At 37.7% G+C, this 23,801-nt stretch overlaps 2 protein-coding genes and 1 long non-coding RNA gene across 3 annotated transcripts; 2 read left to right on the top strand and 1 right to left on the bottom strand.

Moving 5' to 3' along the window:
* Positions 1 to 5,105: 5,105 nt before the first annotated feature.
* Positions 5,106 to 6,054, top strand: LOC106093575 (V-type proton ATPase subunit e). The gene is made up of 3 exons (XM_013260648.2): positions 5,106 to 5,352; positions 5,422 to 5,469; positions 5,545 to 6,054. Exons 1-3 carry the CDS (start codon positions 5,258 to 5,260, stop codon positions 5,672 to 5,674), a joined length of 273 nt encoding a protein of 90 aa, XP_013116102.1. The 5' UTR covers positions 5,106 to 5,257; the 3' UTR covers positions 5,675 to 6,054.
* A 2,779-nt stretch (positions 6,055 to 8,833) lies between these two features.
* On the bottom strand, positions 8,834 to 10,609 carry LOC106093581 (large ribosomal subunit protein uL10). Its single transcript, XM_013260655.2, has 3 exons — positions 10,509 to 10,609; positions 10,271 to 10,373; positions 8,834 to 10,030 (listed from the first exon to the last, which is right to left on the bottom strand). Exons 2-3 carry the CDS (start codon positions 10,322 to 10,324, stop codon positions 9,137 to 9,139), a joined length of 948 nt encoding a protein of 315 aa, XP_013116109.1. The 5' UTR covers positions 10,325 to 10,373; positions 10,509 to 10,609; the 3' UTR covers positions 8,834 to 9,136.
* Positions 10,610 to 12,850: 2,241 nt separating this feature from the next.
* Positions 12,851 to 14,873, top strand: LOC106093582 (uncharacterized). Its single transcript, XR_001222378.2, has 3 exons — positions 12,851 to 13,301; positions 13,387 to 13,647; positions 13,736 to 14,873. It is a non-coding gene; the product is annotated as an uncharacterized LOC106093582 (long non-coding RNA).
* The last annotated feature ends 8,928 nt before the right edge of the window (positions 14,874 to 23,801 follow it).

A 23,801-nucleotide genomic window follows, 5' to 3' on the forward strand; every position in this document is an offset into this window, starting at 1 on the left:
GTCAGCAGAGCACTCTCAATTTCTTCCCAAGACCGAAATGGCCCACATTTGCGGTGGTTCCAGTACCAGTCAAGAGCTGGTTTCTCCAAGAGTTGGTGGAATTTGGTTAGGAACTCGCCTTCCGGGCAATCGTAATCTCTTTTAAGCTCGTCTACTCGAAATATGAACTCCTGCACGTTCAAGGTCTTGGAGGTTCCATCAAATTTAATTCCCCACTTAGCCAGATGTAGTTTGCCGATCATATCAGTGTGTGTGCTACCTCCAGGCTTTCCAAAGTGTGAATAATGACCTGGTAAATTCGGCGGCGGTAAATATGGTGGTGGCTCACTGATATCTGGCTGCTGTGTCCTCTCATTCAATCGCGTATAATAGTTTGGCTGGCCTGGACCCCAAGAATTCCGGTACACCGATGGCAAGCTAAGACAACCGGTTTCCGAAACTGGTGGTGCTGGTACCGATGATGGTGGGACAGCGCTGGTGCTCGGTTCAAAAGGCGGTGGCTGTGAGTATAACGCCTCGGCCTGTTGGTACGACGAAACTGGCGCCTGCATGTACGGCAAACCCCTAGGCGGATGCGTTTGCGTTGGCCCCAAAGACATATGTTGTCCCTGGCCTAAAAGTGGTCGTCCAGGCTGTCTTGCTACTATCGGAGCCATTGGTACATTGCTGCTAGGAACGGAATTACCCACTCCTAACGATCGTCTCGTAGCTTCGACTATGGTGGGTATCAAGCGGTTCATTATTTTCGTTTGCTCTCTTTCAAAATCTATCCGGGCTAAACCAACGACTGAAGCGATAATTTCGCGCATGCCAACGTTAATAGCCGGATCTGCTGGAGGCTCGGGGACGTTGAGACACGTGAGTGGGCTATAAGTTGGAGAGGATATATGGCCTTGCGAGCCGAATGTACTGCTCAATAGCCGAGACAAATCGTCCATGCCTGGAGGTAGTGGTGGAGCCACGGACCAAAGAGCTGATGATCGGAGCATTGCTAGCTGCCGTTGTGGTTGTTGTAGCTGTCATGAAAGTCACGGCTGATTAGGTTGTACTCGCCCGAAAATCCCGAGAAGTTCCTGGCTGCATCCTGGAATACCCAGAACCTTCTCTACTTGCTGAACGAGTATTCACCATTGTAGTATAAGATCTGCCCAAAATGCCAAATGTCTAAAACGTACTAATACCGCCAAAAAGCCGAATTTAAAAAACCAAAACTAACAAATGTATGATCAAAAAGGAAATCTCCTTTATGACGGTGTAAATGCTGGATGCAAAATCAGGAAAAACTGAAAAACAGGAAGCACCAAAGCACTTAGCGTACAAAAAGCAACCTCCTGCTACTAAGGGAATAAATCTACCCAAGTAAAAAAAACTGAAGGAAAAGAAAAGGAACTGCAAATTCATGTAATGGATCGGTGATAGGTAACAAATCAACAAAAAGGTAAGTAAAGGTAAAATGATGTACGTATTGTATAATGCCAGTGTATACATGTTCCAATATAGTTATTAATTTAAGTTCAAGGGTTCCGTGAGTGTAAACGTTGAAGACAAAAAACTGTCACTTAAATAAACATTCTGTAATCTGCAAGTATCTACCGCTTTCTTTGATGAAGCATCTCGTCCTCCCGAATCTCTCAACTCGATTGGACGGGACTTCAACAAACGAAACACCTTCTACTTGGAGATTACATGATGCGTAGGAATGATAGATATAAACGACTGGGCTATTGTAATGAAATTAGGAACAAAATTAATTTTAAAGTAAAAAACAATTAAAAACTCATTTTTATTGAGCTATCAAGACTTCTAGATTAAAACAACATATCCCAAAAACTGATTTTGTCTACGCGTTAGGGGCTCTTACATGACCTAAACGGGACTCATTCTCGACGCACAAGTAATCATAGAAATTTCCTACACAAAACATGAGCTATTGACACTAAAAGGACACGACGGGCGCCATTTTGTTATGGTCGTGTTTGGAGGTTGGTATCAGCTGGGCGATAAATCGCCAGCCGCTAGAGCTTTTGGCTTTGCCTGTATGCTGGCGTTTTGAGCGGCTATCGCTCGCCGGATGGGGGGGTTCTTGCAGGGAAGTTCTCAACACCATACCAAAAGAATATCATACCGGGCTTAAATGAAAATGGAAAAAAGATTGACGCCGAAATATGTCCATACAAAAGAGAAAAAGGGGACAATAACCAAAAACACACACGTTTACTCACGAAACGAATGGGCAAATAACCTACACTGCAACCGACTATACGTGACTTGGCGGCTGACATGCCAAGCGTCTGACCCTCCCAAAGAAACCACGATCGGGTCTCACCATGATACCTACTTCATGCGCTAGGCATTCCAACACCGGGTACCTTTACTTACCTTTTACATGCTCCCTACCACCTTCCTGAATTAGCTTAAGCCACCATCGTTATGATTTCTTTTCTTCACACGTTATAAACGAGAGTATTTATTCCTGAGCATCAGAACCCATTTAAATACAAAAGAAATCAGATTTTGAAATTGACAGCAAAAGGAATGAAAGTCATAGAAAGCAAATGGATTCCAAATACAAGAACAAATCGAATTAAAAACTCAAGGGAACAACAATTAGAGAATTCAAATCAAGTAAAACAATGGTTTGCTTTAAAAAAGGGGGATCCCAAAACAATCGGTGATGGATGTGCTTCTTATTTCTCCTATATAGACGGATATCCGGGCTCAGTAGACGATGGCTCCGTATCAGCAGCTGTAGTTAGACCCTATTGATCCGTCCATCCGTATATGTCCGTCGGTTAGTATATGTACGCATCATTTGCTTTTTCCTTCTTTTGTCGTGTGATTTTATTTGTATATGTGATACCATTTCTTTCTTAATAATTAAGTGGCGATGGGATAATAATGTGTTTTTTTCTCTTCTCCTTTACAGAGACACCACAATCGGCCTGGGTTAATGGGGCAATAACCCTATTATGACTTGCACTTAAGCTACCTAGCTTGAGCTCAACCTATGTCTCCTTGGACATCCTTCTTACGTTACGCTGAAAGGTAAGCTGTCTCGTCTACGCACAATTGTAATGCCTAACCACCTTCATAAATAAACTTTCACTATTGTTTTTTTTTTTCTTTTAAGTTGCTACAAATATACACCACTGCAATAAAAAAAGGAGGTCTGTCGGTAGTTCGTCGGTCCAAGGGGATAGGGATTTTTTACATGGGCATGTCGGTATGATCATGCCGGTTTTCTCGCGCCTCCCCCGTTGACTGGAGCGGTGATGGTGACTGGACGTGCTGGATGACCGATCGCGTGCTTACGTGTTTTTTTTTTAATTTTGCTTGTATTTTGTATGTTTAATTAGCTTTAAAGTATCTAGCCTGTAAGACTTTAATTGCTTATTTCTTTTCTTTTAAATAGTTTGTAACGATTAAATCTTTATTTTAGCTTTTAAGACTTTAGTTAATCTTTATTTTTTATTAGTTTATAGTTTGCGCTCACAATAGAATTGAAATGCCACAGTTTTTTCTCTTTTGCAGATTTTTGGTTTGTACGACTGCCACATCCACAAGTGTTTTTTTTTTCTTCGACCCTTAGGTCGCACTTTATTTAGGGGCTAATGCCCTTTCACCAATTTAAGATTTAAGGCACAACGAAATTCGATAAAAAAAAATATATATTTGGACTATCAAGTCTCTTGTTTCTGTTTTTTGTTTATACGGTTGATATCAGGTGGGTTGTGTCGACTGGCCACTTCGCCACAAAAAAAACTTCTCTCGAACCACAACGTTTGGTATAGTTTCTACGCAACTTCGACGTCCAGTCAGCTCCAATATCCAAACCAAAGAGAGCGGAAAAAGTCCAGGAAACCGGCCATCTTCCCAAAATTTCCTGTCATGGCCTTTCCTTTCTCTTTTTCCTCCATGTCCGCAAGCGACCTGACGTGCCTAAAGTTAAATATTGTGTCAGCTGTTTCAGCCGAGTTGCCAACTAAACAAACATGTCAGTCACAATAGCATCAATATGGGCCCTGTCGTCGCGCACACAACATAAGCACAACTTTCCAAAAGCCTTTGTCAACATGTTATTGTAATAGCAAAACCAAAAAAACAACACTTTCTCTCGCAATCGTTATTACTTCGTACAGATTTATTACAATAGCTTGTTATGAAAGAAACATTTAATTTTTATTTATTATAGAATTATATTTATTTATATTTTATACAAATAATTTATTATTTATCCATCCACAAATAATATCTTTTTCCACCCCGAGTAAATACATGTGAGCAAGATCACCTACACTAACAAACACTTAGTTAAATTTGAAGTTTGGCGATCGCGTTTATTTTACGTAAGAAAACGACTTGTTGCGCAGCGACAGTGATTGTGCTTTTTTGGGCGTCGTGAAATATAAATTTCCCCTAGATGAAAAAATAAGTTGTAGCGAATTGAACACTTTTCATCAATAATATTCCGCTCATTTTTTTATATGGAGTTTCACCGCGAAAACCGAATATAGTACCAACCTTAAGGAAGCACAACTTCAGTTTATTACCACAAGGCACTTATAATCAAATGCTGATGGGTTAAAAGCGGAAACGAACCTACGCTTACTACACAGAACCAGCCCATTACAACCCGGCTGAAAAACAATAAGGCAGCAGCAGCCAATGGGTTGCCGACTGAATTTGGCTAGAAGAACGCATACCCGATGATTGGAAACGTATACTAGAGTGTGGACAAAATGGTGCGTGCCAACTACAGAGGAATATGTCATCTGCCAATAGCATACAAGACACTTTTGAGTGTACTTTGTGAAAGATTAAAGCCTACGAAATAATTGAGACCTTTAGACCTGGTAAATCTCTTCTTATAAAAACACAAAATGAAAATTATTTTTTAAGTTTACATAGCATTTCTAATTTTTGTTTTGCGTAAAGACAAAAACAAAACTGCATATATATTTATAAGAAAACAAAAATGAAAATATTTCTGTAATTTCATGTTTTCATAAAAAGAGAATAGTAATGTTGTTGTTACGTTACGTCTTATTTAATCGTTAGCTTTAAAATTAACAAGTAATCGTGTATGTTGGTTACTTTTACACTACAATCAAACCAAAAGTCATGTGACAACCCGTGACAGCAAATAATTTTTACTGTTTTTATTTTGGCTGGGAGTTTTTTTGGAGTTGGCCAAATTCCTTTAATTTCTTCGTTCCTTTTTAATTTCTTTGTGTTTTGTGTAAAGTAAACGAACAAAATGGTTGAAGCCTATGTCCCTCCCTTGATCATCACCTGCATATGGGCTTTTATTGGTATTATTTGTCCATTTTTCGCCAGAGGACCTAACAAAGGGTGAGTCAATTAAAACTTGAGGTTTTTTTTTAATGTGTTTTTTTTTAATTTATCCTCTATTACAAACAGTATAACCCAATGCTGCCTAATGTTGACCGCAGCCACCTGTTGGCTCTTGTAAGTGTTTGCCCCTTTTTATCAACAATTCTTATCATGGTTGCCTTCTGCGTCTTACAAGTTTTCTTTTTCTAGCTGGCTGTGTTGCTACATGACTCAAATGAATCCCTTAATTGGCCCCAAGCTATCTATGAATGAAATCATGATTATTGCCCAGGAATGGGGCAATCCCATTAAAGATACTATTGACATTACTTACTACTAAAAGTATACTGTGGTGGCTACCAATCGTTTCGAGATCATAGCTCTACTACATTTTGAGGGTGTTCCTTTCAATATAACATATATAGTCCTATATTTGTCGAAAATGTCTCTATAGGTTTCAATTTCGTATATGTATAAACAGTATCTATTCTTTTCAATGTTTTTTGTTTAGTTATGTACGATTCATTCGATTCCATAATGTGCCTTACGAACTTACATATGTGACCTTGAAAAGAAACAGCACAAATTTTGTGTTATATAAATCCACTATTCATAAAAAGCTATTTGTTAATTATAAAGCAATATACAGTCATATTCTTGTTACAATTAATTTTTGGGAAAAACTGTTATTAAATAAAAGAAAGTAATATATTTTGGAAATAGTAGGTACAAATATTTATTTGTTAAACCATGTCAGCATTCGTATATAAGTTCTGGGGTTAGAAACCTTGACTTAAAATTTGTGTTTTGTCTGATCCCAAAATAGAAATTTAAAAATTCTGCATTCATTTCCGTACAAATGTAATTAGTAAGGAAATAAAAAAAATCATCCACATGCATAAATTGCTCTTTTCTACAGTAATACAATCTTTTTTAATAATCTTTATTCAGGTTGTCGATGGCGAAATTCGATTGCAGTAAATAATAAACATTCCATTATGGAACAGGGGCAAACTTCAATGAGTGCTTTCCGATTCAAATTTTAGCTCAATGATAAGGGACCTCCTATTTATAATATACCTCTTTGGAGAGAAGTTTTTACATGGCAAAGTACCTCACCAATGTCGCCAGCATTAGGAGGTGATAACCACCGCTGAAATTTTTCTGATGTTCTTGGCCAGGATTCGAAACCAGGCGTAGTTATTGTTGTAGCAGTGTGTTGTACACTGAGGCGGCAGCCCTTGCTGTTGAAGGATTCCATCGGCTCAATCCGGCACGTTCAACCGGCTGCCATGGATATCCGTCATAGTCGGATATGCTGATCTCTGCGCTTCGGTGGCCACAAAAAATAGGTGTGATGTACTTGGGATTGTCATAAATTTGTATTCTAATAGTTTTCGCCTTATCAAGCAATGGAATCACGACGAAATTCGACTACGCCTTTGCCATCCGGAATTAGGGTGAATTTTTCAAACTTGTATATCTTCTTTATCGCCATAATCGCATTCACTCCATATCTACTTCTTCTGCTACCGTGAAGATTCAACCTGACGCCATTGGGCGTTGGTTTGTTTCCACTGTTCGGTCAATTTTCTTATATGTGGTTAACAAGGTTTCTTTGTCTGATACCCAAATGATATCCGTAACTAATTTGCGTGTGGCATACAAATGTAGTCCAATGTGTCACCAAGTATTTTGGAATAGTTAGTGTCCGGAATCCTTCATCGTAGCGAAATACTTGCTTGTGGAGGTAACGATCCTTGTCAATCTCCTATAGGTGAGTAAGGCAAGGGCACAGGCACTAATTATTTAAGCAAGACCCGGTGCCGCCCGGCCTCTCCAATCGATTCCGTGACTGCAGTTGCACCTACTCCGTGTACGGAGCAATCCACTAACCGCAAACTGTGGGCGTAATTCCGCTTTTCATTTAGAAAACAATCTGACTGATAATTTAGTGGCAGATATCTTAATTTTTTTTCTCGATGCCGCGTTGTGGGTGTGACATAGGGGATAAATATAGGTTAGACAGTGCCAAGGATATAACTCCTCCTTAGGGAAATTCCTGCATCACTCATACGGCAGTGGACCACACAAATAATTCGCGATCCGATCCGGTTGAGACCCCGACTAATATATGGGGTTGTTGTTGTAGCAGTGTGTTTTGCACGGGGGAGCCCTTGCCGATGAAAGACTTCATCGGGCAATCCGGTACATACAACCGGCTGCCATGGAATTGTTGTTGAAGCCGTGTGTTTTATTCTATCTTTCGTCTGCTTAATTCTGTTGATTGTCCAGATACAGGAACTCTGCGATTAAGATGGGGTGCGTCCAGAGGGATCTGGTCTGAGACGAGTGGGTCTGGCTGGGCAGGTAAACAGGTGACGTGTATCGTGTGGTCCCTGGTCACAATCGGAACATACATCTTGCATGTCGGCATCAATCCTTGCTCTATAGGTGTTGAGGTGGCTGCATCTGCCAGAACTACTCTGGTTTGCCTGGGGAGGTCAATTTCTTCAGGTGGAATGGGAGGCGGTCGTTCTCCAAGGACTAGATTCACCTGTTATTCATCTGTTACCGTGGCTGCATGAATGTTGTCTAGACTCGCTTGATCTAGAGGTTCTCTTTTGAAGCGCCCTCACGCTCTAGATCATGTGGATCTACCTTAAGGCTTCTGTGCGGTGAATAATTATCCACAAGATGATGATTTGAATGGTATCTGCAATAACAGACCAGAAGGTATTGCTTAGACAGCATGAAGTTATGTCTTCACACGGGTAGGATCTTTGTCTTTTGATGGAGGTGGTCCACGTGAGAACTGAGGAGACTGCCCGTCGCAGTTCGAAGGCCGGCATTCTGACAGATCTGTATATTATTCCACTGCGAGTCACAAGCTGACGGGACCACACTGGCGCTGCGTAACTTATCACAGACCGGCCAATTTCTCCGTACGCACCTCATGCGTGTATGTCGTGAACAATGTGGCTGAAGATTTGGTGGCAGTTATCTTATAATTTCTTGCAGCAATATAAGAGATAAGTTCGTTGAAGTAGATGTTTAACCTATCGCAGACGTCATCAATGGGTGGAGGGCCTGATATCATGATCGTACAATGAATGGTCCGTATATGATACGATCTCTATGCCGTCTGGAGGGGGTGAAATGGAGGATAGCAATTTAAACAGTGCCGGAAATATCATCCCGAATTGGGAAATTACGGTGTTTCGATTTATTATCCCCAAATTCCACAAATAACTGGCGACCACACAGATAATTCGCGACCCAACGTTTCAGGCCTGGCTGGAGGGCCGTATAGGGTGATAGTACATAGCAGCCGTAGTGCCATGCAATGTACAAAATAAAGCAATTCCCAAATTTAAATTCAGGTACTCGATTCCACGATATATCCAAATTCTTCAACATCAGTGTAGAAATTTCGTAGGGACCCGAAGTACATTATGATACCCACCATACCAATGCATTTACAAATACACAAAAATCATTATGATTACGACTTTTTATTTTTGTATTAAGATTTCTAAGCATAAACACAGGGTAACAACAACTTGCCATTGGGTTTGTCACACCTCGACAATAATTTGTTGCACCTGTGAAAGCCAACAAATCACAGTTAAAAAGTTGTTTTCAAGATGTCGTCGAAAAACATCAAAATTTGCTAATGCCTTGATGGATAGAACACAAAAGATGGATATATGCTAGGCAATAGTAGTGCGCAATTTTTACAGCAATAATACCAAATTGTATTGGTATGATGTGTTGACTGTGATTAGCCGTATTGCAGACTTTAGTCGAAAAGACCGAAGCCCATATCGTCGTCGTCTTCTTCTTCGGATTCTTCCTTCTTGGCTTCTTCCTTCTTCTCGGTGGCGCTGGCAGCAACTGGAGCAGCAGCGGCGGCGGCGACAGCAAACTTGCTGGGATCTTTGATGTATTCCTTGATGGTGGTGGCTTCCTTGAATTCCACTTCGGTGGTGGCAGCAATAGCCAACAAGTTCTTGAAACCATTGGCAATGCTGTGAGGAGCAGAAGCGATGGTAGGATATCCAATTTCCAAGGAGACGGCAGCCAAATTGGCAACACCAGCTTGGAACTTGGCACGCAAATCCTCGGGTTTGATATCCAAAATTTCGGGAGAGAAAATGGAACCAGAATCGTAGACTTGGTTGATGATCAAACCATATGAGAAGGGAGAGATGTTCAACATGTTAAGCAAAGTAGCTTCGGAAGCACCGACCTTGTCACCAGGCTTCAAAATGGGCACATCGTTGATAATTTCAATTGTACCCTTAGAAATTTTGGTAGGGATGGACAAGGCTTGGAAGAAGGAAGTCTTTTCGGGACCCAAACCAGTGTTTTGAGCTGGGATGACAACAAGCAATGGAGCAATGGCACCGGCACGAGCAGGAGCACGGACCTTGGATTCCAACAATTTGTCACGAACTTCAGCCAAATCGCCCTTGGTGAAGACAAAGCCTACATTGCCCTTAATGTGAGGCAACAACTTTTCCAATTGCCCGTTTTGTTCCAAATGGCCGCGGATGGCTTTACGCATCATAGTGTTCTTACCCATTAGAACGACACCCAAGCCGCGAAGGCTGGTACGGATGTGTTGCATTTGACGTGAACCAACATTGTCAGCACCTACAATGAAGCATTTGGGATATTCGTTGAAGAGTTCCTAAAAAGACATAAAAACAAATGATGTGTCAACAGTTCCTTTGTTATTAAAAACTTTTCTTGCTTGCATTGGCATCAGACACGCTCAAAGAAGCATTTTCTCAACTACTAGTCTTCCAGAATACCTGGGTTCAGCTTTTTCAAGCGGGGCATTCAGACGGCAAACATTCAGACGTGAATTTTTTACATCATTAGTTCGGACAAATTAAAACAAACAAAAATCATAGAACAAAATACTTACGACGACTTTAATGAAGTATTGAGCTTTCCAGGCAGCTTTGTTCTCCCTAACCATCTTGTAGCAAGTATGTGAAATTAGGGACTCGTGAAAATGAATTTAAGAACTAGAAAAACGAAATAGCATAATTAAACAACGCGCTTGTCCATAATTTGTTAAAATGTATATAATTTCGTATAAACATGCGAAGGATGAATGGATATTTTCAAGATTTAATAAGACAAAAAAAAAAAGCACTCACCAAAGCCAAGCGACGTGTATACGTTAACGTTTCCGACGAAAAGAACGAGAAAACGTCAAAATTGGACTTGAACAAAAAAAAAACTGCAGCCAACTTCATGGTCATTTTGTGAAATTCACCTAAATTTTTGCCGTATCGTTGATACGTCGGCGCTAGTATTTTGATATTGAAGGTTGGTACAATATTCGGTTTTCGCGGTGAAGCTCAATATATGTGATAAGCGGAATATATTGATGAAAAGTTTTCGTTTCGCTATAACTAGTTTTTTAATCTAATAACGTTGCCATGGTATCTTTTCAAACAGCCTGTTAGTACGCCATTGAAATAATTACCCCCATTGAATTGTGAGTTTCAACTTATATATACATTGGGTTGCCCAAAAAGTAATTGCGAATTTTTTAAAAGAAAGTAAATGCATTTTTAATGAAACTTAGAATGAACTTTAATCAAATATATAATTGCCATTTTGTTCGATAACCTTTTGCCATCTTCCTGGCAAATTTAGTATTCCACACTCATAGAACTTCTGGCCTTTATCTGCAAAAAACTGAACCAAGTGCGATTTTATAGCCTCATCATTGCCGAAAGTTTTACCATTTAACGAGTTCTGCAAAGATCGAAATAAATGGTAGTCTGATGGTGCAAGGTCAGGGCTATATGGTGGATGCATCAAAAGTTCCCAGCCAAGGTCACTCTGTTTTTGGCGAGTGACCAAAGATGTGTGCGATCTAGCGTTGTCCTGGTGGAATATGACACCTTTACGATTGACCAATTCTGGTCGCTTCTTCTTGATGGCTGTATTCAATTTGTCCAATTGTTGGCAGTAAACTTCCGAATTAATCGTTTGGTTCCTTGGAAGCAGCTCAAAATATACCACACCCTCCCAATCCCACCAAACAGACAGCATAACCTTCTTTTGGTGGATATCAGCCTTTGAAGTGGTTTGAGCTGGTTCACCATGCTTGGACCATGATCGTTTTCGACTAACGTTGTTGTAAACAATCCATTTTTCATCTCCAGTTATGATTCGTTTTAAAAACGGATCGAATTCATTGCGTTTAAGGTGCATATCACAAGCGTTGATTCGGTTTGTTAAATGAATTTCTTTCAATACATGTGGTACCCATATTAAAATTGACGCCAAACAAACAAATGTAAACAAAATTTTGTATTTGTATTTGTACAAAATTTCGCGCACTTTTTTTCTAAAGCAAGCTAAAAGTAACAGCTGATAACTGACAGAAGAAAGAATGCAATTACAGAGCCACAAGCCGTTGAAAAAATTTGTCAACGCCGACTATATTACTACTATAATACAAACAATTACTTTTTGGGCAACCCAATATTATATTTTTACTGTAGACGTTTTGCTTCCAATTAAAACAAAGTTCGTTTACAATTACTTTACTTCACAATGATTTATTGAGCTACATATTAGCTTTAAATCTTGCTAACTACTGTTTGCTGATACGTTTTCAATACGCGCTTTCAAATAAAGGCTGGTACTACGTTCTTTTTTGTGGAAAAATTTCCGAAAAACGCTCTTTCGGTGGTTGACAAGGTTACCACATTTGATTTTTTTTGGGTTTCTTTGGCCAAAATCTTGCTATTTAGGTTGGTATTCTATTCTGCTTTCGGAATAGTTGCTGACATTTTTAATTGTTCAGCGAGCGGAATTTGACAGAAAACAAATGTTTTTGTTTCCATACCAAAACACGTTTTTTATCTGCTTTTATTGTTTTCTCCATTTAATTTATTTTATCGCAAAAAAATTAAGAAAAGCGAAACATTTATATCAATAAAACATACAAAAACGATGCCCGCAAGGCTTTGAAGTGTTTCCACTAGATTTTTGTCATTTCTCTCACTATAAGCATAGTACTACTTTTAGGCCTATTTTTAGCCAACGTTACGCCGACGTTTTTTTTTATATGGAGTTCGACAGAATTCCGCTTGAAAAGCTGAACAGAATACTCAGCTTTACATATACAAATTAATATGGCATCAAAAAATTTATCAGCTGCTTACGTGCATTTGTATACAAACGTGAGTGTTGCGTCGTACTGAAATTCATGTATACATAATGAAACACAAAACAATTTAAAAAGAGACAAATACAGAATTTATTTGTAAAAATAATTAGATTTTGTAGTAGGACCAAGTAGGTAGGGCCAATTGCAAGACCAAAAGCACAACACAATCTTTCACAAACCCTATTTTATCGTACAGATAGATGGAGTTGCTTGTTGTGGAAGAAATATTTATTTTTCTTTCGAGTATATTTACTTATATTAAAAAATTCTTTCTTATTTATGCATCCACATACACTTTATTTTTTTTTTTTCAACCAGAGTAAATACTTGTTGGCAACATCACTAACACTAACAAACACTCAGTTACAGTTAGAAGTTTGACGATCACGTTTATTTGCGTACGAAAATAACTTGTTGCACAGCGACTGTGGTTGTGCTCTCAATGGGCGTCCCGAAATGTAAATTTTCCCTTGACGAAAAAAACGTTATGACGAAACGATCACATTTCGGCAAATTTTCCCGTTTGTTTTTTTATATGAAGTTTTAACGCGAAAACTGAATATAGTACCAGCCTTAAGTCTGACTCGTGCTGCGGTACGCCACTGCGTTATATACCTCTTGCTGGCCACCTCGCTGTTTCGAGAATACCCAATTTGGTAACTTCGCGATAGGTCCTCTGTTAATATCTGCTAATGCCGACCAGCAATGACAAAGTACAAGTATTTTCTTTATTGAGAAATTTTTTTTCATTATCAATACTGTAAGTACATGCATAATGAATGGTAACATTTTACCCTTGGAACTATACTTGTCTTGTTCTAATATTCTATGTTGTTGAACTTAAGCTACATGCTACGTGAAAGGTTGATCTACGGGGCAACCAATGTGTTCGAGTGAGACAAGGCTTGCTCTCGGCCTTAACATATGTCTACAGAGCTAAATCTTCTGTCAAAGTAAATAACTACTACAACTACATAACACTTAAAATTAAAAAACCAAGCGAATCTGCATAAACAGTGACAGTGGCTTGTATGTATGTATATATGTGTATAAAAACAAAGCATATGATTTAATGAATGAACGTGCTGAGCACGATATCACATAGGGTAAGTAAAAGAAAATTTGTATAAATAAATATTGATTTGTGTAAAATGAAATCTTAAAGTTATTAGTTATTGTCTTTCTTTTTTACAGGTACATATGTATGTGGGATCTTATTGCACTATTGAGGTATGTTGTACTTATAAGATAAAACGTTTTAGTGTAGAATTCAGGCAAGATGTTTTGGTCAGAATGGTTGTCGGTCATTTCGCTGAGGATGGAAATAGGAGAAAGGTATGCCCTTCAGACCAGCGCGAATTTAGCTCAGCGTTACAAATATCAATCAGCAGTGCGTTCTCATGGTGTTGTAATTTCTTACGGAATAACTTCTGGTGGTGCAAGCATATCTACACAGAGGCTGGATTTTTGCGGCGTCGTATATGGTGCCATTGGAGAATCTTTTTGTTGGTGATGCAAAGTTTTTGTTAACGCATTTTCTAACGATTTTGCGCTCAATGATTTCAAGTTCCATGGCCACCACAGGAGAGATTGAAAACCAGATGGCAAACCCATATAGGAGTACAGACCTGATTGCAACCTCACAAAGCAATAATTTGGTGTTCTGAGATAAATATTTGTTATTAAATAGATACGCGAATAAGGCTGTAATTTTTTTTTGCTTTTTGTAGAGTGGCCCTCGCATGTGAATTAAACTTCATCAGGTTGGTGAAATCAATGCCCATCAAATAAAAGCTACAACAGTTTGCTTTCAGGAACAACATTCCTTGGAAATTCCGATTTAATAGCATTAATTTTAATTTCCCATTTTTTATAGCAGTTATTAATCAAGCTGAGGTGAGTGGATGCATTGGAAAGGACCTGTATAAGTGAGGAATTATGCGCATATATTATACAGTCAGCGGCGTACAGGATTGCTTGCGAATCTCGACTGGTACGAGGGAAATCATATAATAACAGGTTGAAAAAAAGGCGCTAGAACACTCCCCTGAGGAACTTCATTTCCAACGCCGCCCGGAGACGATATTGTATCGTGGATCTTCACGGTGAAGTAACGGTTTGTAAGGAAACTACTCAATATCTTTATCAAGTAAAGGTCGGTACTATATTCGGGTTTCGCGTTGAAACTCCATATAAAAAAAACAAACGGAAAAATAAACGCGATCGTCAAACTTCTAATTGTAACTGAGTGTTTGCTAGTGTTAGTGATGTTGCTCACAAGTATTTAATCTGGTTGAAAAAAATAAATAAAGTGTTTGTGGATGCATAAATAAGAATGTATTTTTTAATATTAGTAAATATAGTCGACCATACAACAGGTTCAGAGAACATGTTGTCTTGGCATAGGCGGAGCGATGAGGACCACGCCCACTAGGGCACTGGAGACTAGTTTAGATATCCGACCCATTGACATACAGATTAAGTGTGAGGCAGCCACTACGGGTATGAGACTTAAGGCGATGGGAGAATGGATTGAGGATGGGAGCAGCTCATACCATCGCGGCGATGATAGGAAACATGGAAGGAAGTAGAGAGGTTTCCGATCGGATACCTGAGATGAACATTGAAGTCAAGTGCGACGCACTGCTGCCATCGGCACAGTCTTGGATTGACGGAACCCTAGTATTGCCATCTGGAAGAGTGGGCCTGGGAGTTTACATTGAAAACCCAGGGACTGACATCCGTTTTAGATTGCCTGACCATAATACGGTCCTGCAGGCGGAGATCCAGGCGATCACGGAATGCGTGAAGTGGTGTGGTGCTAACGCGAGGATGTCAAGTCTGAACATTTTTACCGACAGTAAAATTGCCATAAGGGCAATAAAAACCAGGACGGTAAAGTCACGAACAGTCTTGCAGTGTAAGAAGGAGATTAACACCTTCTCTGAGGATGGGAAAATCCGCATCGTTTGGGTGCCGGGCCATAACGGAGTAAGGGGAAATGAAAGGACAGACGATTTGGCGGTGATAAATAAACTTGGTTAACCCGAAGCCTTTCGGGTCGACGCAGTCCTAGTTAAGGAAGTGGGTGACGAATGCGCATGCAACATTGTGGAACAGCGAATCGGTCGGTAGGACGGCGAAAATCCTATGGGGGGATCCAGTTCATGAGAAGACGAGGCTATTACTGAAAGGAAGCAAGAAGGAGGACAGTATAGCTATTGGTATCATAACGGGACACATAGCACTACGGGCTCACTTATGTAAAATAGGTGCGGCAATTGATGGCATGTGTAGGGCATGCGGGGAAGACGATGAGACGTTGGAGCATTTCCTTTGTCATTGCCCGGCTTTTGCGTCATACAGATACCGGTACTTAGGTGGAGACACAATATCAGACATGAACCAACTTAAGGGAGTGGTATTGAAAACAATTAAGGATTTTGTAAGTAGCACGGAATTCCTAACTTTAAATTTTCTTTTTAGAGGTATCTATAGTTTTTAGAGCGCACAACAAGCCGATTACTGGCTTAGGTGTATGTCCATAGTGGCATTGGGCGGATTAATATCTACACCCTCTTTTCAACCTAACCTAACCTAACCTAAATATGCTCGAAAGAAAATTAAATACTTCTTTCACAAAAAGCAACTCAATCTATCTGTACGAAATAAAAGGGTTTGTGAAAGAACGTGTTGTGCTTTTGGTCTTGCAATTACAACAACAATATTTGGATATATTTGGCATACTACAAAATCTAATTATTTTTACAAATAAATTCTGGATTTGTTTTTCACTATGTTTTGTGTTTCACTATGTATTAATTACGAAGGGGTGAATTTTGGTTGAAATTACAAAAACATACATGAATTTCAGTACGACCCATACACTCACATTTGTGTGTACACATGCTCGTAAGCAGTTGATAAATTATTTGATGCTATATTATTTTTTATATGCAATTGGCAACATTTTGGCCAAGGAAAACCAAAAAAATCAAATGTGGCAACCTTTTCAAACCACCGAAAGAACGATTTTCGGAAATAAAATAAAGAAGAACGTAGTACCAGCCTTAAGGATCAATTCCAATTTTTATCAATTTGTACAGGATTCTTTTATGGCAAGCAGATTCAAAGGCTTTTTCTATGTATAGCGCAATAGCAATAGTACTGGATTGGTTTCTAAGATTTTGGGAAATGGTCGTAAATTTTGCCGACATTGGAAAGTAATGATATTGTATATTCAGCCACCGTTTTGCTGTTTGGCTTTTTCTTTATTGGTATAATAATGGCCTTTTTCCACCGCAACCAATAGTACCCCAGATTAATGCAGTGGTTAAAAATTCAAGGAATTTAGTGAAGATGGTGGCCATTGTTTTAAGATAAAGTTCGAAATCCCATCAGCTCCGCTTGATTTCTTATTATTTATGTTACAGATGAGGCTTTTGATCTGGTCAGTGGAAGAGAAATGGAATGTATCCGGGTTATGTATGGCCGGGACATGTTCGCTGAAGTTATACATTTTTGGCGATAGAGTTGAGAGGACATCTTCCACCCTTGTACTAAAATCACTGACAGGGTTTTCCGGAGTTTTCTGGCTGAAGGTTCTTTCATACGTCACTTTGTTCAGCAGAACGGAGTTATTGTGAGTAATGCTATAACAAAAAGAGGACTTGCTTTTCCCAACTATATTATAGACTTGCTTAAAAGCCGAGGGCCCCAGTTCGATGTCTTGTAATCTTCTTTTGAAAAGCTGAGTGTTCTCTATATTTATAGTTCCTTTAGTTATAACTTTTAGAAGCTGGATCTGTTTCGAGAGAATAAAATATTCCTGACTGCCTGTTGCCTGTCCTATGAAAGATCTTTTTGAGGTCTTTCTGCCAAGTGTGTTTTATTAAAAAAAATCTTTTCACCTTCTCTGAGAGTGGAAGTTTGTCCTATTGGATTAGAATTTTGCGGGAATGGGTATCTTGTACAGAAGTGACTATGCCGTTGAATTCGCTAATAAAGTCGTCAATTTCATTAGTCTCCAGATTCCTATCAGATAATATTCAAGGACGCAGAATCCAAATCATTTCGGAAGTCATTCCAATAAGTATCATTATAAGATGTATACATTCGGGGTGCTTTAGTTACTACCTCGGAGGAGATTAGATTCAGTTCGAGTTTTATTAAAAATGGTCCGAGAAGGTTGGAAGGCTTGAAATCATAAAGTTAGCGTTTATAGGATTTATAAGAATTGGACTGACGAGAAAATGGTCGAGAAATGATGGACCATTTGGATAGGAAGGCGAAGAGTCAGAGTCTGGTCAAGTCCAAAGGGTTATCCAATAGCCAGGATTGCAATGTTTTTCCATTTGTGTTCTCAGAACTGTCGCCCCAAGAAAAACTTTTGGAATTTAAGTCGCCACCAACTATAAAGCCGTCAAATCTAGCGAGAAATTCTAATAGCTTGACAAGATCAACTTGCAGTCTCGACACTGCATAACTACATGAGATGCAGATGGAGCCAATTAGGATTCTTTTATGGGTGTTGTTGGATTATGTATTTATCTGAATAAAAGTCGAGTTCAGCCCAATGTCCCTGAATAAAATTGTGTTGTATTCAAAGTTATTTCTGATTAAAATAGCTACCCCTAGGGGCGAGCCATCAAAAACAAAGTTGTAGCCGTTAATTTTTATGTTTCGTCTCTTTCTAAGGTGGCATTCTTGAATCAAACCAACATTAATATCATTGTTCAAAAGAGTGTTACCTAGGTCTATTTGACGACTTAGGTCAACAAGTGACCTTACGTTGAAAGTCAGACATTTTAATGATCTATGGATCATTAGACTTTACCTTTTTCAAAAGACGGAAAAACTCTGCTTTTGCTTGAGTCTTTGACATTGTCTGGTATTCCATAGGAAGTGTGCTGATTTCCTGTTTTATTTGCAGCTCCCCAGGCTCCAAGAAAAAGTTGGTAAGGTTTAGATATTGCTCAATGATAGAAAATTTTTGTTGAGTGTTTTGATGGAAGAGGTTTGCAAATGATTTTGAAGGTAGCTTAGGTGATATAGTAATGGCTTTACTCACATTATTTTTTGAAAATAGTATTGTTCTGGATGGCTTTGTTTATTCTTTCTTTACACGGGCACACTCTCTTGGTTCATGTTGCTGGTCACATTTAACGCAAGTGTACGCCGAATTAAAATTGCGAGAAATATGGTCCCATCTTTGGCATTGAATTTCGTTCCTCCTTTTAAGCTTCTCCGAGGTTACAATTTGATTCAGAATTCCCCAAATGGTTGATACGTCACCAATTGTCTTGCCAGGTTTTAGGGAAATAAGAAACAAGGCAGTGTCAATATTTTTCTTTATTGATGCAGGTGTTTTAAATTTAGTAGTGGAAACCACAATGTCTGGAACCAGGACGTCCAATTTGGCTTCAATCTGCTCGACATCAGTGTTGGAATGGACGCCACTTATGACCACGGAATCTTGTCTCAGTTCTTTACGTGTGAAGGAGTGAGACTAGATGTTCTTTTTTCCGAGAATCGCCATCATAGCTGCATGAACATTCACTTCGTCAAAGTATACTTTGCTTTTATTTCTGTTGATATTTTTAACTTTGAAAGAGTTATCTGAATCTTTGAGCGCAAATCATCATTCAAATTTTGCGTTCGTTTTGCCGGCTTTTGTGTTTGTTGTTGTTTGGTAATATATGCATCGCCTTCTGTGCATTAGATGATGAGGCCACTACTTCCACGACATCATAATCCATGTCGGGGGGTAAGGATCCTGGCATCGCGGTTGCAAAATGTGCAATTGGATGCCTGGAGATATATATTTTATTCTTAATTCGCTGATAATAAAAAAATTTTAAAAATCTTGCAGTGAAAAGATACGTCTGCCCAGTACGAAGTCTAGGGTTGTTTTTCTTGACAAAGCCAAACACACATACAGCGGTCAAAAAAAGTATTCATCATTCAATGTTTTTTTTTTAATAAGTCTACAAAAGACAATTGGAATAAAAACATATTAAACTAATGATGCAGTAGTGCTTGTGTGATATATATGTACACAATTTCATTGTTTTTAAAGAAAAAAAAATAGTATTTATTGGAACAAAAAGGGCCATTTTACAGCTGAACACAAAAAATTAAACAAAAAAAGTATTCATCATTGCAAAAAAACAAAAAAATAAATAACATAATTTAAAAAAAATTAATACTTTGTTATTCGACCACCGCGTCTTATAACTTCTTTTAAACGGTTTGACATCGATTGGACTAATTTAGCGGTTATATTTTGGTCTATATTAGTCCATTCCTCCATTATCACCTGTTGCATTTGACTCTTGCTCGAAAAATTGCGCGTTCTCAATTTGCGTTCGAGATGTTCCCAAAGATGTTCAATTGGGTTCAAGTCGGGACTTTGAGGAGGAATTTTAATGACTTTGGGGCAGTTATACAGCATCCACATCTTGGTATTTAAAGCAGAATGTTTGGGGTCATTATCTTGATAATATTGAAAGTTATTACCAAGCCCAAGTTTTACAGCACTATCTTTTAAATTCCTCTTTAAAATGTCAATGTAATACTTATGATCCATTACTCCATTAATAATTTCAAGATTTCCCGCTCCTGAAGCCGCCATACACCCCCAAACCATTAAACCACCTCCACCATGTTTTACAGTAGCAACTGTGTTTCGTTCTTCAAGCTCTGTATTTGGTTTTCTGTACACTATGACCGTTCCATCGCACCCAAAAAGATTAAACTTGCTCTCGTCTGCAAAAATGACTGTTTTCCAAAATGATTCGGGCTGTTTTACATACATTTTTGCGAAGTTTAGCCTTTTCACTCGGTTTATTTTATTTATAAAGGGCTTCTTACGTGCAGTTCTTCCTCTGTAACTATGCCTTTTGAGTGTATTTCGAATTGTTTGTGTAGTAACTTCCTTCCCTAAATATTCCATAGTGTTTTTACGAAGAATGGTCGCATTTGTCTTCGGAGTTTTCTGAACTTGCCGCACTAGCCAACGCACATCTCCAACTGAAAGTGCTTTTGGTCGACCAGATCTTGGTTTATTGTCAACAGTTTTCGTTTCTGTCCACTTTCTGATGATGGATTGTATAGTAGATCGTGGTCTATTTAATATTTCACTGATAGTTTTTTGAGTTAAACCATTCCTGTGGTGTTTTATTATCAAAACTTTTACCTCATCAGAAACCTCGTTTTGCTTACGACCCATTTTGACAAAAACTATATTTTCAATGAAATTAAATATTTGCTGTCAAGGGCAAAGCCTCCTTTACTAAATAAAACAGAAAAGGGGGATTCCCAAATAATATTTGAATTTGACTTTGATGATAGCACATCAATGATGAATACTTTTTTTGTTCTGTTTTTGGTGTTATTATATAAAATTGCATTTTTTGCGCTAATTAAATTTATTTTTTGAATTTATTTTAAAACATATTACGAAAAATAAACTATTGCATAAAACTGCATTGTTTGTTTACTTTAAATTTTCTTCAATTACCCAAAATAAGTGAATTTATTATCAATTTTGCTAATGATGAATACTTTTTTTGACCGCTGTACATAACATGAACCTGCAAACATTTTCTGTCGTGCGAGTCACTAAATCTGCACTCAAGGAAGTTAAAAATCTCAGGCGATATCTATTTTTACTCTAATTATTGTGTTGGTACGGGAGAAAACGTGCCACTTGGCGATAAATACCCATGAGAGACTAAAAAAAGTTTAAATTTCAATTATCAACGTCATTAATATAAATAAATATATTTTTTTGTCTAATGTTTTTTTACCTGTTAAAGTGAGGCTTTTTTTATTTCATTTTCTTATTTATTTCTTTTTCAAATCGAAATTAATAGTCGAAGATTTTATTTGAAATTATTTTCTCTGACTGAGATTTGAACAGTCAACCTTACGATTGTTAGTTGTATGCTATTCCTCTGTGCTACGCGCGTTTCTTCAATACAGAAGGTGAACATACATTCTCTTGTGTGGGGTTTTTGAATTAGCGTCTTAAACAACAACACAAAACCTATTTTTAAATTTGTTACAATAAGAGTGGATCATGTGAAACCAATAAGCGAAACGTGAATGATAGAATTCCGATAGTAATGTCTTTTGTTGTTTTAAATCATGACATCTCTACCAAGTATCACACAAAAGAATTTAAAAAGTGACAATTCTTCATAACAACCATAACACACAAACAACGAAAAAAGGCTGGAACTAGTTACATACACAAAATCAGAGTTGCACTAATCAATGATTTTGACCGATAGTGCCCCATCTATTTTGTTGTTGGGCAACTGCCACTACCTGTAAATGAATTTATCTTGGGTGCAACCATCACATAACTAACTGGTAGTGTACCGTAAACAGCTGAATACAATTTTTTCTCGCGAAGTGCACTATCTGTCAATGAGTTTTAGTTGTGTGTGTGTATTATAGTTAAGCACCAAACCAACGAAAAATGGCGCAACTAGTAACATTCTCAAAATCAGAGTTGCACGAATCACTGATGGGCAACTGCCGCTACCTGTAAATGAATATATCTTGGGTGGAACCAAACAAAAAACACAACAGACATTTTTATGAGTAAAGCCTGTACTGAATTTAACCACAGCATAAATGCCTATTAAATTATTGCGAAATCCGAAGCGCTATTTTCTTTGTCAGATCAAAAAAAAAATAAACAACCAAAATAATACTGAAGCAGAGTTGATTCGGTCCATTTCGTGAGCATTTAATAGCATTTGCAATTAAAATTGTGCAAAATTTATGCTAATGCAGCGACATGTCGCTACTATTTTGCTCATAGAACTCAGTACCACTTGTAGGGAATGTGTTCGCATTATCTTCGAAGCCAGTACTAGGCTTAAGAGATTAACAACAAAGAATAATAAAGAAATACTAGGGAATACTAGAAACAATGTGTGATGACGTAATAAGAAAACTGTTACAATTTGAAATTTAAAGTAACGGAAATTAAACCATATTATGAAAAGTTTTATTATGATAAGGCTGGTACTATGTTTTTTTGGTGGAAAATTTTCCCTATATCGTTCTTTCAGTGGTTTGACAAGGTTACCACATTCGATTTTTTGGGTTTCTTTGGCCAAAAATTTGCCATTTTCATATAAAAATTCAAATGGCACCAACCAATTTATTAACTGCTTTCGTAAATGTTTACATACAAATGTGAGTGTGTTGACCGCACTCAAATTCATATATGTTGTTGCAATTTCAACCAAAACTCACCCCTTCGAAATTAATAAGTAATGAAACACAAAACTATTTAAAAAGAAACAAATTATGCTTTTATTTGTAAAAATAATTAGATTTTGTGGTATTGTTAGTATAAGTACAATAAAAACAACTTTCCAAAAGCATTTGCCAGTATCTTCCACTTGTATAAAAATTATATTGTTGTAATAGCAAGACCAAAAGCACAACACTTTCACCATCGTTATTAATTCATACAATAGTTGGTTATGAAAGAAACATTTATTTTTAATTTATTTTAGAAGTATATTTATTTATATTTTTATTATAATAGTTTCTTATTTATGCATCAACAAGCAGTATTTTTTCCACCCCGAGTAAGTACATATGAGCAAGATCACTAACCCTAACAAACATTTAGTTACAATTAGAAGTTTGGTAATCGCGTTTATTTTACATAAGAAAACGACTTGTTGCGCAGCAACTGTGATTGTGCTCTTCTTGGCGTCGTGAAATGTAAATTTTCACTAGATAAAAAAAACCAGTTATGGCGAAACGAACACTTCATCAATATTTTCCTCTAATTTTTTATATGGAGATTCACCGCGAAAACCGAATATAGTACCAACCTTTAATGAAAAAATCATAAGAAAAAAATTTTTCAATGAAAGTAAGTACATGACTATGATCGATTATGAAAAAAAATGTTTATATATATGAAACTTTGTTTCATAAATGAAAAGAAAATTTTCATAATATAAATAATTTTTCTCATAAATCCAAAAATTATGTTATTGAAATATGTCTATGTATGTATACAATGACAATTGTCTCATTATGAAAATTTGATGGGAAAATATTCAGTAAACTACTTAAAGTATATTTGGAAGAGGTTCAGCATTTTATCACTATTTCTCGTTTGTTTGTTTGTTGTCCATTTTTTTCACACGCTTTCGTTGTGTGCAAAAGAAAGAATGAAAAATTTCACATACGCATACCTACATGCATATTTTACATTATA

Source organism: Stomoxys calcitrans, chromosome 1 (genome assembly GCF_963082655.1).
Source record: "Stomoxys calcitrans chromosome 1, idStoCalc2.1, whole genome shotgun sequence".
In the NCBI taxonomy this organism is placed as follows: Eukaryota; Metazoa; Arthropoda; class Insecta; order Diptera; family Muscidae; genus Stomoxys; species Stomoxys calcitrans.